General features: G+C 44.2%; 1 protein-coding gene across 1 annotated transcript in view; it reads left to right on the top strand.

The window, feature by feature from the left end:
- TSHZ2 (teashirt zinc finger homeobox 2) overlaps positions 1 to 16,300 on the top strand; it is a 453,628-nt gene extending 437,328 nt beyond the window's left edge. Inside the window, exon 3 of the mRNA XM_047770838.1 lies at positions 15,916 to 16,300. Coding sequence (XP_047626794.1) covers positions 15,916 to 15,917 — 2 coding nt within the window. The 3' untranslated portion in view covers positions 15,918 to 16,300. The remainder of the gene's footprint in view (positions 1 to 15,915) is intronic.
- The last annotated feature ends 954 nt before the right edge of the window (positions 16,301 to 17,254 follow it).

Here is a 17,254-nt window from a genome sequence, read left to right as displayed (position 1 = left end):
GAAGGGATTTAGTCTAGAGAGAAATGCAGATTTGGGCGTGAGGAGGGGAAAGAGAGAGAAGGAAGCAAGAAACGTTGTAGTAGAATTGCACAAGGCAACTGATTCTACCTGAGCTCTGCAAGAAGGGTGAATTGATTAAATGGCAATAATCAATCAATCCATCCATCGATCAGTCATTCAATCAATCCATCATACATCAGGTTGTTCTCATCTTGCCAGCACATTAGCATCCCCTGGGGCAGGAGTTCCCATTGCGGTTCAGCAGGTTAAGAACCTGACGGGGTCTCCATGAGGATTCGGGTTTGATCCCTGGCTTTGCTCAGTGGGCTAAGGATCGGGTGTGGCTGTGGCTGTGACCTAAGCCTGCAGTTGCAGCTCTGATTTGACCCCTAGCCTTCAAACTTCCACATGCTGTGGGTGCAAACATAAAAAGAAAAAAGGAGTTCTTGTCATGGTGCAGCAGAAACGAATCCGACTAGGAACCATGAGATTGCAGGTTTGATCCCTGGCCTTGCTCAGTGGTTAAGGATCTGGTGTTGCTGTGAGCTGTGATGTAGGCTGCAGACAAGGCAGATGCTGAAGCAGATGCTGTGGCTGTGGCGTAGGCCTGAAGCTGTAACTCCGATTAGACCCCTAGCCTAGGAACCTCCATATGCTGTGGGTGTGGCCCTGAAAAGACAAAAGACAAAAAAAAAAAGAGAATCCCCTGGGGAACTTTTAAAAACCCCAATGCCCAAGCCATACCCCAGACCAACTAAGGCAGAATCTGGGAGATTGTGGGCATCAATGGCGCCCGGGCAGCGGTGCTGTGAAGCTCCCAGGAAACCCCCATGTGGAATGGAGCCAGCATGGAGAGCTGGCTCAGAGGCCATCAGATAACTCTGTGCCACTTAGTGGCTGTGACCTTGGACAAGAGACGCAATATCTCTGAGCCTCAACTTCCTCCTTCCTCTTCGATCTTGAGGATTGAATCAGACGTACTTGGTTAAAGAGTTGGGTTCCAAATCAAGAACAGAAATAACAGGCAAGTAATGGGTGTCTCTTGTTTCTTTTCTCACCATCACCCAATGGACGTGAAGGTGGGGCCTCCATGTCCCCGTCTGCAAAATGGCAAAGGCGGGAGGACCCCGGAGGTCATTCGCTCTCCTGTCTACGATTCTGCAAAGGTAGAGCAGTGGGTGAAGTACGAAGAAAAGCTCGTTTCTTTATGGAGTGACACCCAGAGGCCACTGGGCTGGCACCTTGGAGTCTTGTGAACTAGGCAGTCACCACGCCTGCCCTCCTAGACTCTGAAGGCTACTGAGAGGCAAGGTTAAACCATATTCACACAAACCAATGCATTGTTCATGACTAATGGAGGGCAAGAGAGAGGAAATTTGGGGACCTGGTCTAGGTTCTGGGATAAGAAAAGATCCCTCTGGAGTTCCCATTGTGGCGCAGCAGAAGAGAATCTGACTAGGAACCATGAGGTTGTGGGATCAATCCCTGGCCTCGCTCAGTGGGTTAAGGATCTGGCATTGCCGTGAGCTGCAATGTAGATCGAAGACGCGGCTCGGATCCTGTGTGGCTGTGGCTGTGGTGTAGGCTGGCAGCTACAGCTCCCATTGGACCCCTACCCTGGGAACTTCCATATGCCACAGGTATGGCCCTAAAAAGCAAAAAAGAAAAGAAAAGAAAAGGTCCTTCTGATGACACGACATTTAAAACAGTGGGCGAGGAGTTCCTGTTGTGGCTCAGCGGGTTAGGAACCCAACTCGTATCCATAAGCATGCAGGTTTGATCCCTGGCTTTGCTCAGAGGGTTAAGGATCCGGCATTGCCACGAGCTGCGGCACAGGTCACAGACGAGGCTTGGATTTTGTGTTGCTGTGGCTGTGGCATAGGTTGGCAGCTCCAGCTCCAGTTCGACCCCTAGCCCAGCAACTTCTATATGCCACAAGCGCAGCCCTAAAAAGAAAAAAAAAATAATCAATTAACAAAAATAAACGAGCAGGTGAGTGTGGAGAGGAATTATCCAGGCAGCGTCACAGGAGGGACATTTCAGGCAAGGGGACAGCAGGTGCAAAGATTGTGAGGAGGGGAGGAATACGACATTTTTGCAGAGATTCTGTTTAAACCATAAGTAAATGAATAAAAGAACCTCTTTTCTTTCTTAGAGCATCTCAGGGGACCGGGGCTCCCCACAGTGTCCTTTGGGAGACACTGGTAGAATCAGATGAGAGACTAGGTTTGAGTTCCAGGCAAATCTTGATCTTATTCCAGCTTCACAGGAAATATTTGTGTGGGCGGAGGAGACAGTTTAACCTCCTGAACCTCTGCTTCTTCATTTGTAAAGAGGAAATAAGAAGTCATAAGTCATATTTTCCCAATCTTTTGTGAGGATTGGTAACTATCGGTCACTTTCAAATTGGCAAAGGGTAAAATGGTTACTATTACGAAGTTGTATAGCCCTTGGTGAGAGAGAAACCTGGTTCAAATCCCAGTTCTGCCATTTCCCAGGCATATAACCTTGGTCCCGTCACTTAAATCTCTGACCCTCTGTTTACTGACCTCTGATAAAGGGGGTTCATAAGAGCTACCTTTGGAGACTGTTATAAGAATTAAATAAAACAATGCGGTCGAGTTCAGGCAAAGGGTAGGCATAAATGAAATGATCATTAAAAGGAAGGGAGATTCTTCTCTTGGAAAAGGGGAGGGTTTGCCTGAATTATGTAAACGTGGTTTCCAATCCATCAACCGCCTTGCTCAGTGTAGACATATCGCAAACAGTGCCACCACGGGTTTAGACACATAATCACAGTGGTTAAAAAAAAAAAAAAAAGTTCTGCCATTCATTTTCCATACTTGGAGGGCAAGCTGTTCTTCCTAAATGCCAACAACTCACATTTAGCAGCAATAAACTTCCCTAGCTGTGTCCATGCAGTAAGTCTTGTCTGGTGGTAAGTTAGCTGTGATAAATACCATTCAGCTCTGCGCTCCACTTAGAGGAGATGGGCTCCACAGGGGATCAGTCTCGGGCGGTTTGGACTTTAAGCTGTCCAGGTTGTTGATGCCAGCATCTAGACCCTCTTTCAAACAGTTTAAGTGCCCTTTGGGAGTATATGAATGTGGCTCCATCAAAATGGGCACCGGGAAATGGCTTCCTTTCTCTCGTCCATGGCCATGCGCCAGAGCAGCCATACCTGAGAACAGTCAGATGTTAAATACGTAACGGCCAGACCCAAAATGAGAAGGGGTATCCACATCCTCAGTGACCTTCCCCCCCCCCATCATCAGGACGGTCTCCTGGTCTCTGCCGCCTTCTTTACTTTATCTCTTGAAAGGACAACACGAGCTGGACAGTTTTTCAGTTCTTACCATTTTTCATTATATAGCTTTGCTGTGCACTGTGCCTTTAGAAGATTCTAGTTAGTTCCGTGGACCACAATAAATAGTGGCTGGAGAACAGGCTTTGAAGTCAGACAGCCCGAAGTCCAGCTACGGCTCTACTGCTCACTCACTGACTGACCTTGATGAGGAAGCTTCTCAATCAGTCTGAGCCTCTGTTTTCTCATCAACACACAGTGACGATGAGATCTAGTGTCAGGTATTGAGATCAAGCGCAGAGTTGATAATGAGCACTTAATAAAATGGTAGGTACTATGATGGCGTTCTACCCTCGTCTTCTTAATATCCACATCAAATGTTTTGAAATGCTATTTTATCCTCTTCTTATAAAAGAGGAAAATTTTTCTTAGCTTCACATCTGAATTGACAACTGATTTCTTTTCAACCTTTGGTTTAATGCAAGAACTAAAGAGCCTCTCTTCTACTTGGTTTTTCAAATTTCCAGAAGGAAAGAATAATCCATGTTCCAAAACCCAACAATTACTTATTTTTAACACATAAGCAGAATTGTATGTATGTATTTTTTAATTTATTCTACATATTATTCAACAGCGCTTCTGAGATACTTATATTGCATGCAATGCTATAGAATCATAAAAGAAAATCATTTTTTAAATCTTTTTTAAATTTTTTAAATCTACATTTTTTTTCATTTGCTTTTTAAGGCCCCACACCTGCAACATACGGAAATTCCCAGGCTAGGGGTCGAATCAGACCTGTAGCTGCCAGCCTGCACCACAACCACAGCAACACCAGATCCAAGCCATGTCTGTGAACTACACCACAGCTCACAGCAATTCCAGATCCTTAACCCACTGAGCAGGGCCATGGATTGAACCCATGTCCTCATGGGTACTAGTCAAGTTCATTACCACTGGGCCACATTGGCAACTCCCCTTAAAAATCTACATTTTATTGAGCACTTACAGTCTACCAGGAACCATTTGTGGAAGGTACTATTATTACCTGATTTTGCAGAGGTAGAAAAAAAAAGGTAAATCCTTTCCCCCAGTGTCACCCCCACTAATAAATGGCAGTGCCAAATTATTAACAAATACACCAAAGAAAAACAGAGAATAAGAAGAGAAGTTAATTGGTACAGACTGTAGCCTTGAGAGATTACTCTGTTGCTAAAGTTGTGCCACCAAATTGACTCTGAGTTGCCCAGTAGTGAAGGCAAGAATGGAAACCTGATCCATCCCAAGACTGACCTTTTCCATAAAGAAAATCTATACCAGTGTTTAAGGTATAAGCCATGCCTTTCCTGACACTTAACGCCTGGTAGAAATGTCTCGACTGCCATAAATACAATAGAAGGCTCCCATAGTAAACCAAATATTTAAAATCGAAACCATTTCTTGCTGTAAAAAAAAAAAAAAATCAACTATTCCTTTCTGCAAAATATGTTTTGCTTAACACTGGGCTCCATCTCTCTTTCATAATTATTCAATCCAAGCTTTGTCAAAGCATCATGCTGTGAAGGGATTCGTGTTAAAAAGCGAGTTGGGGGAGGGAGATGAGGCTGCCTCTCTCTGCCTTATCATTTTTATTTAGATTGACGTACCTTTGGTTATAATTAGGGATAACTGTACGGCAGTTAAGACTCCATAATCCCATCATTAGTTGTCAGGAGATTTTCAGAGGGCAAAAACCCTCATGCCATTTCTTCCATTTCTGTTTCTTAACCACTTGGGTAGCCTCACGTTGAAGAGTGTGCTTTAAGGAAAAGATTTTCTGCTGCCATGGAAATCTTCTAAGCTGACACCCAAGGAAGGACACAAATGACACCTTGTGACAGCATCTTCAGCATTCTCGGGAGGCCCCACATCTTCTCCCCTGACATTTTTGTTGTCGTTCTCCACGATGGCACCCTGTTTCTGCCAGTTTTCTTCAGCAGCCATTGTGCACACCATGGTGAAGAGATCTTTTATTTATTTATTTATTTATTTATTTATTTAGTGTCTTTTTGAGGCCAAACTCTCAGCATATGGAAGTTCCCAGGCTAGGGGTCACAGCCACAGCCATGCCAGATCCAAACCATGTCTGCAACCTACACCACAGCCCATGGCAACACGGCATCCTTAACCCACCAAGCAAGGGCCAGGGATCCAACCAGCATCCTCACGGTTACCTGTCATGTTTGTTACTGCTGAGCCACAATGGGAAGTCCCAGTGAAGAGATTTTTTAAACCATCTCAGGGCCCACCCCTTATGTAGACCAAAGGGGAACTTATTTTTAAAATGATCTCCAGTTCACCCACCCCATCAGCCACTGACGGCTGGTGATATAGGCTGGAGGTCAACTTACATGTTTGCTCTGGCATTGATTTAAAAAAACAAAACAAAACATGGAAAACCTCTCCTCCAGCTTTAGGGCTGTAGGCAGCTGACTGTCTGGTTTGTGTCATGAAGCATATAGCATGCATTTGAGACACATGGTTGATTTAGCACAAGTTGTGCTCGAAAAGAGGAAGTTCAAAAGTTGAGATCTTTCTGACGTGCAGGCCGTCTGCATTTAGAGGTCCCGAGAAGATTATCGAGATTCTCAAGATCGATAATGGTATCGCCTCCTGTTCTTTAAGGATCTAATCAGGCTCCCCTTTGACCAATTAAAAAAAAAAAGTGAATCTCTTCTCATTGGCACAGATAAGACACCAGGAACAATTCATTTCGTAGTTAAAGCTGAAGACTCTGAAATCCAGAAACCGTGTCTTCCAACCGAATAGTGGAATATTCAGCTCCACTGTTGTCATGTCATCTTGGATAAGTCACTTCAGTTATCTAAGTTCCAGTGTTTTCCTCAGCCATCCTGGATACCTCGTTGGGTTGTTGAGAGGGTGAATGGAAATAATACACAAATGGTAGGTCTAATATGAACTGTCACCCCCCAGATGTTACTGATATATAACTTTCCCTATTTTTTTTTTTTATTGACTCACCTCTTTGAGGTTTGCTATAAAAAAGAAAAGGTTCTTGTCATCATTCAGAAACTCAGACCTTTGATCTTTTCTCATTTATTTTGTGACTTTCCTTTCCTGGAGCAATCAGTCTAGGTCTTTGTCTTCAAGGGTGAAAAAAGTGCATGGAAGAAAGGAATTAAGAAAAGGCAAATGTATATCAGAAAATATTTTAGAATATTATCCATCTACTCACGTAAAGATGCATCTGGTGCATAACAAGTGTTCAAAACATTTAAGCAATTGTCTGTTCATTCTAAGAACTGAAGCCGGTCCACCAACACAGACGGGTTTGTGCACACAGAGGTTTCTCTTAGGAAAAAATTAGGCAAAGACCTAATGATGAAATTCATCAATGTAGGCAAGCCACTTTGCTTTTTCAAATTATAAAATCAACTTGAAAAAAACGTTCAGTGTGGGTTTCTCCCAGGATTTCACGGTTAAAATCACCTGTGTCCATTTTCACCTGGCTTCCTTGTCACAGTTTTTCTGTTAATAATACATTTTATATATTTTCGTCATTTGCATCTTGCTCTTTTTTCTTCTTCATTTTCAACCAGTTTCAAGAAGCCCTGAATTAGGAGTCAGATGTCCTGATCCCATCGCTTGCTCACCAGGAGAGCAAGTTATTCGAACTTGCTCAGCCCCAAACTCTTTGTTTTGGGGGCTGCTAATATTTAGCCAATATATTTCAGAAGAGACTGTATATGGATGTGCTTTGAAAATGGAAATTGCTTCAAAACGGTAGAATAAGTCATCCTTTGAAGTTGAAAACACCAAAGAGATGGCAAAGCTTCAATGGCCATTTCTGTTTTCTGAGACTAATTTTTCTAGTCTGTTCTCTTTTTTCTTTAGATGGTCTCTTTCATAGAATTAGAGAAGGAGGATTCCAGGTAAATCTTTTTTTTTTTTTTGCTTCGTTATTGTTTTAGTCATATATAGTTTTAAATTCTTTTTTTCCGGTTTGAAGAGATAGATTTCAGATTATTGTCTTTAGAATTTCATTGACTGGAGTCCCCTCATGGTTCAGTGAAAACAAATCTGACTAGTGTCCATGATGCCGCAGGTTTGATCCCTGGCCTCACTCAGTGGGTTAAGAATCTGGTGGTGTTGCTGTGAGCTGTGGTGTAGGTCACACACGTGGCTTGGATCCTGCGTTGCTGTGGCTGTGGCATAGGCCACAGGCTACAGCTCCGATTCAACCCCTAGCCTGGGAACCTCCGTGTGTTGCAGGTGTGGCTCTAAAAAGACCGAAAAAAGAAAAAAAAAAAAAAAAAGAACTTCATTGACTCAACAAATATTTATCAAGTACTCACAACATGCCAAACATTAGCTTATTTGCTGGGGCTACTGACGGATTATAACACGCAGAGCCCACACCCTCCTGGGGTTTCTAAGCCAGATGAAGAGGCAGACACCAAATTAAAAATTATATATGTAGGAGTTCCCGTCGTGGCGCAGTGGTTAACAAATCCGACTAGGAACCATGAGGTTTCGGGTTCTGTCCCTGCCCTCGTTCAGTGGGTTAACGATCCGGCGTTGCCGTGAGCTGTGGTGTAGGTTGCAGACGCGGCTCGGATCCCGCATTGCTGTGGCTCTGGCGTAGGCCGGTGGCTACAGCTCTGATTCGACCCCTAGCCTGGGAACCTCCATATGCCGCAGGAGCGGCCCAAGAAATAGCAACAACAACAACAACAACAACAAAAAGACAAAAAAAAAAAAATATATGTATACTTACGTTCATAAACCATAAGTCCCACAGGACAACATAAAAGGCATATTATTAAAACAAAATAATTTAACCAAGTTCAATGGGTAAGAGAAAATTTCTCTGAGGAAAATACATTTAGGAGTTCCCTGGGAGCCTAATAGGTTAAGGATCCAGCATTGTCATTGCTGGGGTTTGAGTTTCATCCCAGGTACAGGAACTCCCCCATGCCACCAGCAAAGCCAAAAAAAAAAAAAATGCCAAGGGAGTTCCCATTGTGGCACAGTGAAAACAAATCTGACTAGCATCCACGAGGATGAGGGTTCAAACACTGGCCTCACTCAGTGGGTCAGGAATGCGGCATAGCCATGAGCTGTGGTGTAAGTCACAGATGTAACTCAAATCCCACGTTGCTGTGGCTGTGGTGTAGGCCCGGCAGCTGTAGCTCTGACTTGACCCCTAGCCTGGGAACTTCCATGTGCCATGGGTGTGGCCCTAAAAAGCAAAAAAAAAACAAACAAAAAAAAGGCTAAAAGGAAATGCCATTTAAACTAAGACTTCAAGGATGAGAAGGTTCTAGCCAAACAAAGAATGGGAGGAAACGCATTCTAGGCAGAGGGAACAGCACCTGCAAAGGCCTGGAGGCATGTTTCAGACCCCATCAGAAAGAAGGCCAGTGTTGGTGACACCTGTGGCTAAGGGGTATAGACCCAGGTGAGGGCAGAGGAAGGGCAGGGCCAGGTCAGGCGGAAGGTATATAACAACAGGGTTTTTCTAAGTGTGGAGAAGTGACTGAAGGAGACTAAGCTGGGGGGAAATAGGGAGTCACGGAGTCCATCTACTCTCAATTTTCCTAAGCCCACTTTGTTGGCCATATGGACGACCACAGGACACAAAGTGGCATAACGGAGCCCCATGAGAAGGACCTGCAGTCACCCGGGAAATGTGCACAGGTGTGAACGGGACACTGGGGCCAAAGATGAACATCGACTTTGGCGAAGAACTTCCCAACCGGGTGTCAAGGATGACCCAGCTTTCTAGCAGGAGCAACTGAGCAAGTTGAGGTTCCATCTCCTGTGAATAGAAGCACTGGCAAGAGAGCAGGATGGGGGCGGGGGATTCAACGCCCAGCCCTTGAAAAAGTTCCCTTTGGAGTTCCTGTTGTGGCTCAGTGGGTTAAGAACCCGACATAGTATCCATGAGGATGTAGGTTCAATCCCTGGCCCCGCTCAGTGGGTTCAGGATCCAGTGTTGCCAGGAGCTATGGCATAGATCATAGATGCAGCTCGAATCCCGTGTTGCTGTAGCTGTGGTGTAGGCCGGCAGCTGCAGCTCCCATTTGACCCCTAGCCTGGGAACCTCCATATGCCACGGGTGTGGCCCTAAAATGAAAAAAAGAAGAAGAAGAAAAAGTTACCTTTAAAGTACTTATGAGATATTCACGTCAGATGTCAAGAAGCCAGTTGGAAATACAGATACATAACTCAGAGTCATTGGCATACAGGTGGTATTTCACGTTACAGCACAGGATGCTGCTGCCGCGAAAGGGTTTGCGTGGAGCCGAGGTTCTCGCCCTTCAAAGACGTGATGTGGACACATCCCAACAAACATTTTATAATTGTCCCCTTTACTTCCTGCAATAGAATTCATAGGTCAAATGGTCAGGCTATACACATAATTTCAAAAAGAAATCATCTCATGCCATGGCTGTACAGTATGAAAGAAGAAGAAGACATGCGGGCACAAAAACTCGCTAGAACCGGCCTTCTCAAACTGAACTAGATCGAAATCACCTGGGCATCCTGCTAAACTTCGGTTCCGAGTCAGCTGTCCTGGGCGGACCCAGCCTCTGCATTTCCAAACAGCTCCCCGGTGATGGGGATGCTGCTGTTTCATGGACCACAGTCAGAGTAGCGCGGTCTTCGGAGACAGGATGCGGTAGCCAGATGTGTGCTCCTATGTGATCCTGGCAGTGATCCCTGTAGACCAACACGGGAGGGTGACTGGGCATCTGAAATCTGGGCAGCAAGGCCACAGATGACCAGATTTCCTAATATGGCAAGTAACTCCCATTAACATTCCAAATAAAAGTACAGTTTCTCTTTGTTTGCAAGATAGCTTTATTTCTGGAAATCGCCATGTGTATGAAACTGTGCATAAAAGGCTTTGTGTTTTACGTAAAAGGGACTTAGGTGCTTGGCTCCAATAATAAAAACCTTTTCCACCAGGTCAGAGGTTCTGAACCAGTGATAATTTTGCCCCTCCCCCTCTCAAGGGACAGTTGGCAAACTCTAGAGACATTTTGGGTTGTCACAACTCGAGGGTAATGGGGGGAGGCTACTGAAATCTGGTGGGTAGAGGCCAGGGATGCAGCTAAAAATCCTACAATGCACGGAACAGTCTCCCAAGAAGGAATTTGCTGGCCTGAAATACCAGTAGTGCTAATGATGAAAAATCCCAGCCTTTAGAGAGAGCTTCAAAAAGGGTGTAGGGAGTTCCCATCGTGGCTCAGCGGTTAATGAATCTGACTAGGAACCATGAGGTTGCGGGTTCGATCCCTGGCCTTGCTCAGTGGGTTAAGGATCCGGTGTTGCGTGAGCTGTGGTGTAGGTTGCAGATTCGGCTCGGATCCCACATTGCTGTGTCACTGGCACAGGCCAGCAGCTACAGCTCCAATTCGACCCCTAGCCTGGGAACTTCCATGTGCCGTGGGTGTGGCTCTAAAAGGACAAAAGACAAAAAAAAAAAGGGTGTAGGATGAGGGTCATTAGCACCTTGTGAGATGCCTTACACTCCTGGTCCCTAATGTTACATGCTAGCGGTGTCCCTATCACCACCGTAGCAATCCCCAAACTAACAGTGCCAAGGAGAGAAAAAAAGAAGGCAGACAGGACCAAGCAAGGACACAGAGAAGAGGAAGCACCAACCAGAGGGAGTTGCCAGGGGGGATGAAGAATTCCAGCACGGCCAAATTAAAGTACAGTATATATAATTCTATGCATCTGTTGGTGGCTCTGTAATTAATACAAAAATAATTGCCTCTTTTCGCCTGGCTCTCCCTCACCAACTCTACTTAATGAACACTGCCAGTGACTTTTTAGATAGGCAATTAAAATTTTTTATTTATTTCCGTTTTATGTTTATAGTAGTAGCTCCACACATTGGGGGGAAGAGCGCATGCAGCAGCAAAGCTTGGCCTCAACTACCATTCGAAAGGCAACCAAGAGCATTTGCTTTCATTTTTTTTTTTTTCTTAATCTCTTGTACACAATTTGTTCTGAACGGTAAAACGTAATGACATCCATTCTCATGCCCTGTTCCTTCACTTTCTAATTTTAATTTTCCGCCAGTCCTCATCTTCAGACCTAGAGGGAAAAAGGGTTCTCTTCTTTTAAGATAAAAAATAATTTTTTTAAAAAAAGGGTATGTTGGGAGTTCCCGTCGTGGCGCAGTGGTTAACGAATCTGACTAGGAACCATGAGCTTGCGGGTTTGGTCCCTGCCCTTGCTCAGTGGGTTAACGATCCGGCGTTGCCGTGAGCTGTGGTGTAGGTTGCAGACGCGGCTCGGATCCTGCGTTGCTGTGGCTCTGGCGTAGGCCGGTGGCTACAGCTCCGATTAGACCCCTAGCCTGGGAACCTCCATATGCCGCGGGAGCGGCCCAAGAAATAGCAAAAAGACAAAAAAAAAAAAAGAGTTAAAAAAAGGGTATGTTGTCCCAAAAGTGGTCCAAGAGTTAGGTCTCCTCTTTACTGTCCTCTTCTAGGACAGAAACACTGACCTTCCAGAAGAGCCTAGCACTTCCTCAATCGGGGTGGGATGTGAGAACTCTCAGACAGAAATAGCATCATGGCCGTGTTTTATTTTATTTATTTATTTATCTATATATTTATTTATTTTGCTTAGGGCCACACTCTCGGCATATGGAGGTTCCCAGGCCAGGGGTCGAATCAGAGCTACAGCGGCCTGCCTACACCACAGCTCACAGCACTGCTGGATCCTTAAGCCACTGAGTGCGGCCAGGGATCGAACCCTCCTCCTCCAGGATCCTAGTCGGATTCTCTTCCACCGCGCCCGACGGGAACTCCACAGCCATGTTTTAACAGAAGACATTTGGTTCTGGAATTTGACTAACTGTACAGATACTCGTGTGGAATTCCTCTACGTTATTCATAATGCCAGCGTTTTCCACCTTAAGAGGTTACCAAGGGATCACAGGCAATATAAGAAGTAATGCTTAAGAAACAGAAAACCCTGAATCTAGGGATCTTTTCTTATTACCGGCCAGGTGGCTGCAGGCCAGTGGCTTCACGTCTCTAAGCCCCCGTTTCCCAGGCTGGAAGAGTAGACTCTAGTACCTTCCATGTAGCATGTGAAGCTGACCTGAGGTGAGGCCTGGATCCACAAAGGAAAGCATAGTGTTAACACGCAGAAAATGTCAAGTTATCACGACTGCAGGATCCTTTCATGCTGAGGCCCCCAAAGCCAAGCAACCTGAGCAAGAATTACAGAAAGTCAGTAATGAGGCCAGGACTGCGGTCTGAGGAACTAAACAACTTTGTTTTGGCACAAAAGTCTTATCATGAAAGTGTTTTCCAGAAAACGACACGCAACTACGTTTGTGAGTGTTTTGTAGGGAAAAGAAGATTTATCAAACACATTTGGAGAGTTCCTGCCATGACTCAGTGGAAACGAATCTGATTAGGATGCAGGTTCGATCCCTGGCCTTGCTTAACAAGTTAAGGATCTGGCATTGCTGTGAGCTGTGGTGTAGGTCACAGACGTGGCTCAGATCTGACGTTGCTGTGGTGTAGGCTGGCGACTACAGCTCCGATTTGACCCCTAGCCTGGGAACCTCCATATGCCACAAGACCAGCCGTAAAAGACTGAAAACAAAACAAAACAAAACACACATTTGGGAAGCACCAGGTTAAAGAAAGCTATGTTGGGTGCTGTGAGGTTTTAATTGCAGGACGTCTCAGAGCCTCTAATATGGTCATGTGTATTGTGAATTTCCAAGAAGGGGATTACAATATTTTTTTTTCTTTCTGTCTGTGCCCCTTCCCAGAACAAACGTTGACCTAAGAGAAACACAGCCAGAGAAGTCTGGGTGTTGACCAAATCGGGAGTGGGTTCAAGGAAGTGAAAAGTAAACAAGATTCTCTAAAACTGGTATCACATTAGCGTCACCGTCAGGGAGGAGAAAATGAGGGCCACAAACAGACATGCATCGTCACTCTTTAGGGAAGACAGGCTTTGTCATTCTTTTTTCCTCCTCTCGTCCCCTCTCCCCTTCCCCAACCTTCTCTCTATGCTGGTGCCATGTCTAGCCTCTACTTTCTTTTTATTTGACCCACCCTTCTCTCTTCCTCCAGCCACGTGACCATCCTCCTTCAAGTTACGAGATCTGGCGGGGGCGGGGGAAACGGGAGTGGTTTCCAAAGAAGTCAGTGCAAAGACTGCTGGGATCCTTTGCATCTGAAACACAAACTCAGTAACAAAGGGAAACAGCTTCGTCCACGGACAGTGGTGCCTGCGTGAACATGGACGAGCATGGAAAGCCTAGACTTAAAGTCATCCATTGCTTTTTATTATCTGTGGGACGTTGGACTAGTCACCAACTTTTCTGGGACTTGCTCTTTGTTATTCTTATTTATTTTTATTTATTTGTGGCTTTTCAGGGCCGCACCTGAGGCACAGCAGGCTAGGGATCGAATAAGAGCTGCAGCTGCCAGCCTACACCGCAGCCACAGCCACGCCCAATTCGAACTGCCTCTGCGCCCTACACCACCGCTCATGGCAACGTCAGATACTTAACCACTGAGTGAGGCCAGGGATCCATCCAGCCGGCATCCTCGTGGACACTAGTCAGGTTCATTACCGCTAAGCCACAATGGGAATTCCTCTCTCATTTTTAGGAAGGGTTTGTGTAATGGAGGTAAAGCACCTGGCATTTGGTAGGTATATAATAACTGGTCATTAGTATTGAATCATGCTCCGCCTTACCAAGGAATCCATTATAATGTCTGCTGTGATTATTTTGCACATAATTTCTCTGCACACTTCAGATGTCATACAATTTTCAACTTCTCTTTGTTCTTCTACTAGAAACTTGGATAATTTTCCTTTAAAAGACAAATTAAACATAGGTCCAAGGTGTTTTTTCTCATTAAAGTGAGTGCTACTAGTAAATAATGTGTAAACAAGGAATGCCACCCAGATTGAACTGATGGAAATTATATGCATCCCCATAGTTAATCCAGATAGCACATATCTGGAAAAAAAAAAAAATTCACCCCATAAAGTACTTTTAAATAGCACTTCCTGGAGTTCCCATCTGTGGCTCAGTGGTAACGAACCCGACTAGGATCCATGAGGATGCAGGTTCGATCCCTTGGCCCTGCTCAATGGGTTAAGGATCTGGTGTTGCTGTGGCTGTGGTGTAGGCCAGCAGCTGTAGCTCCAATTCGACCCCTACCCTGGGAACTTCCATATGCCATGGGTATGGCCCTAAAAAGCAATAAATAAATAAAGAGCACTTCTTCACCACAAAAATGTTGCTATCTTTTGACTCAGAAAGTTAAGCCTATAAAAATATCCCAACATATTGAAAGTCTTTAAACACAAAGATATTCATCACAGTGTTAAGTATTATTGAATAAAGTTGGAAAAGAATAAATTACCCAACATCAAAAGAATGTTTTATTAAACTCTGATAACATAAGTAATAGAATTCATCTTGCTGTTTGCAATGCTGTTTCCAAGAGAAAGAATACAGAGGAGTCCCCGTTTCCATTTCCATTGTGGCTCAGTGGAAATGAACCTGACTAGAATCCATGAGGATTTGGGTTTGATACCTGGCCTCGCTCACTGGGTCAAGGATCTGCCGTTGCTGTGGCTGTGATGCAGGCTGGCAGCTGCAGCTCTGATTTGACTCTTAGCCTGGGAACTTCCAAAAAGCCTGGGGTGCAGCCCTACATAGCAAAAAAAAAAAAAAAAAAAAGGAATACAGAGGAAAATCTTACAAAAAATGGGCACTTACAACTACGTAAACCTAACAAAAATTCACAGGAAAAGAAAATACTAGAAGGTAATACTGCAGAATGTAAATAGGAGCCTTCCCCTGATTGTGGGGCCATGGCTTAATTTTTTCTTTTTAAAATACTTCACAATAGAAAAATCATTCTTTTTTAAAAAAAAAATTTTAATTGTATAAATACACGTAACATAAAATTTACCATCTTAACCATTTTAAAGTGTACAGTTCAGCGACATTAAGTGCCTTCCACACACCTTGCTGGGCAACCATCATCACCATCCATCTCCAGGACTTTTTCATCGTACAAAGTTTGCCCCTGGCAACCATGATTCAGCTTTATGTTTCTATGACTTGGACTCCTCTAGGTACTTCATGTAAGTGAAGTATTTATCACTTTATGACTGGCTTATTTTCACTTAGCATAACATCTTCAAGATTCATCCGGAATCCTTCCTTTTTGAAGACTGAGTGATATTCCATTGTGTGAATGTACCGTATCGGTTAATCCACTCACCCCTGGCTGGACATTTGGGCTCCTTCTAGCTTTTGGTTGTTGTGGATAACACCGCTGTGAATAGAGGGGTTCAATTATCTCTTCCATACACTGTATTTTAAAGGGCTTTTTTTCCCCCCTTAAAATGGCTCTTCCTTTCTCTGTGCCATCAACTGATTATATCATACCCTAGACTAAATTAAGGCCCTGTGCAGAGCATTTATATCAATGAAACAGGTGAGCAATTTGACTACGTGGGGAAAACAATCACCTGAGCTACTCCTCAGAAAGTAATGCATCTTTTTCTGTTGTTTGTTCTGATTCCTATTATAGGACAAATGCCTTAGTTTCGACTTCCCAGCCTGGATCCCTTCACACTGAGCCTTTCCTTGGTGCATCACCCTGCTCCTGACATTGAACTTCTCCTGACATCCTGCTCTAAGAAGACTACCAAAAAAAAAAAAAAAAAATCACCCCGGCCATTTCTCTTCATCGTCACTAACAATTTGGTAATGAAGTATTGATTTCTACTTCTCTGCTTATGGACGATATTCGATTTTCATTGATAAACTGCAACGGGATTCTCTGGTCTCTGCGGCCCCCTTTTCACTGTCATGAGAAAACAAAGTGCCACTGAAGAAAAATAATGATTGAGAACATTGATGTACTAATTTTGTCAGTTTGTACCACTTGACAGCAAAGGGCGGAGTTGGGGGGGGGGGGAGTAAAAGTCTTCATAGTTTAATGTCCAAGTGGCCTCACTCAATGTAGACGCTTGGAAGCTTACTTTCCATGAATGTCCATTTCCTATTTATAACCCCTCTGGGAACGTTTGTCTGAGGGAAATGTTTCCGTTCAGTGCAACAATTACAGTTGCACCTGGATTGCCCAGTCCTGCCCCTGCCCTTGGGAGCCATTAATCACCGCAAAGGGGAAGAATTATTAAGTTAAACCAGAGTTTGAGCCAAGAAAACCTCTGAACAATGTTCATCTTCTGTGAAAGCTGTTCAAACAGTTAGGCTTAACCATGTTGCTGCCAATGACTTTTTCCCGAGCCATGGTGGGCATCTCGAATATCATCATTATCTTTATTGGTTAAAAACATGAAGTTTGAAGCATGCACCACTGTCCTCGGAGACCAGCAGTTCGGGGGAAGAGGGGAAACTGGCGAGATGTAGGATCAGAACAAGCAGGAAGATGAGCTCATTGCAGGGTGGAAAGTTCAGCAGCAGCCGTTTCTGGTCGTTTCTTTCCGCAGGACCTGTTGTTTATGGGCTGTGTGTGAAACACACGGCTTTGCGGTAGAAGCCACAGAAAACATGAACTAGGGTGTCCATTTTAAATGTGTTCCTGCAACTTTTTTCATTAAAACTTTGAGGGCCCAATTTTAATTTGTGGAATATTCCCGTTAATAATGAGATCTAATTAAGACATCCATTAAAAGCCCGTTAAAGTTAATTTAACGTAAAAATTCCAATAGAACTGTATTAGATTTTGTCCATTAAATTAACGTTATGGATTTTTAACGGATGTCTTAATTATCCGTTATTATTAACGGGAATACTGTATTACACAGATTAAAATCAGGTCCTAAGTCAACTTGGAAAAGCTAAGAGCATGCTTTAATATTAAAACTCTTGCATACCTAGTGCACAGTTTGGAAATGCAGGGG

This window comes from Phacochoerus africanus, chromosome 3 (genome assembly GCF_016906955.1).
Source record: "Phacochoerus africanus isolate WHEZ1 chromosome 3, ROS_Pafr_v1, whole genome shotgun sequence".
NCBI lineage: Eukaryota > Metazoa > Chordata > Mammalia > Artiodactyla > Suidae > Phacochoerus > Phacochoerus africanus.
This window is presented reverse-complemented; position numbering and strand designations above follow the sequence as displayed.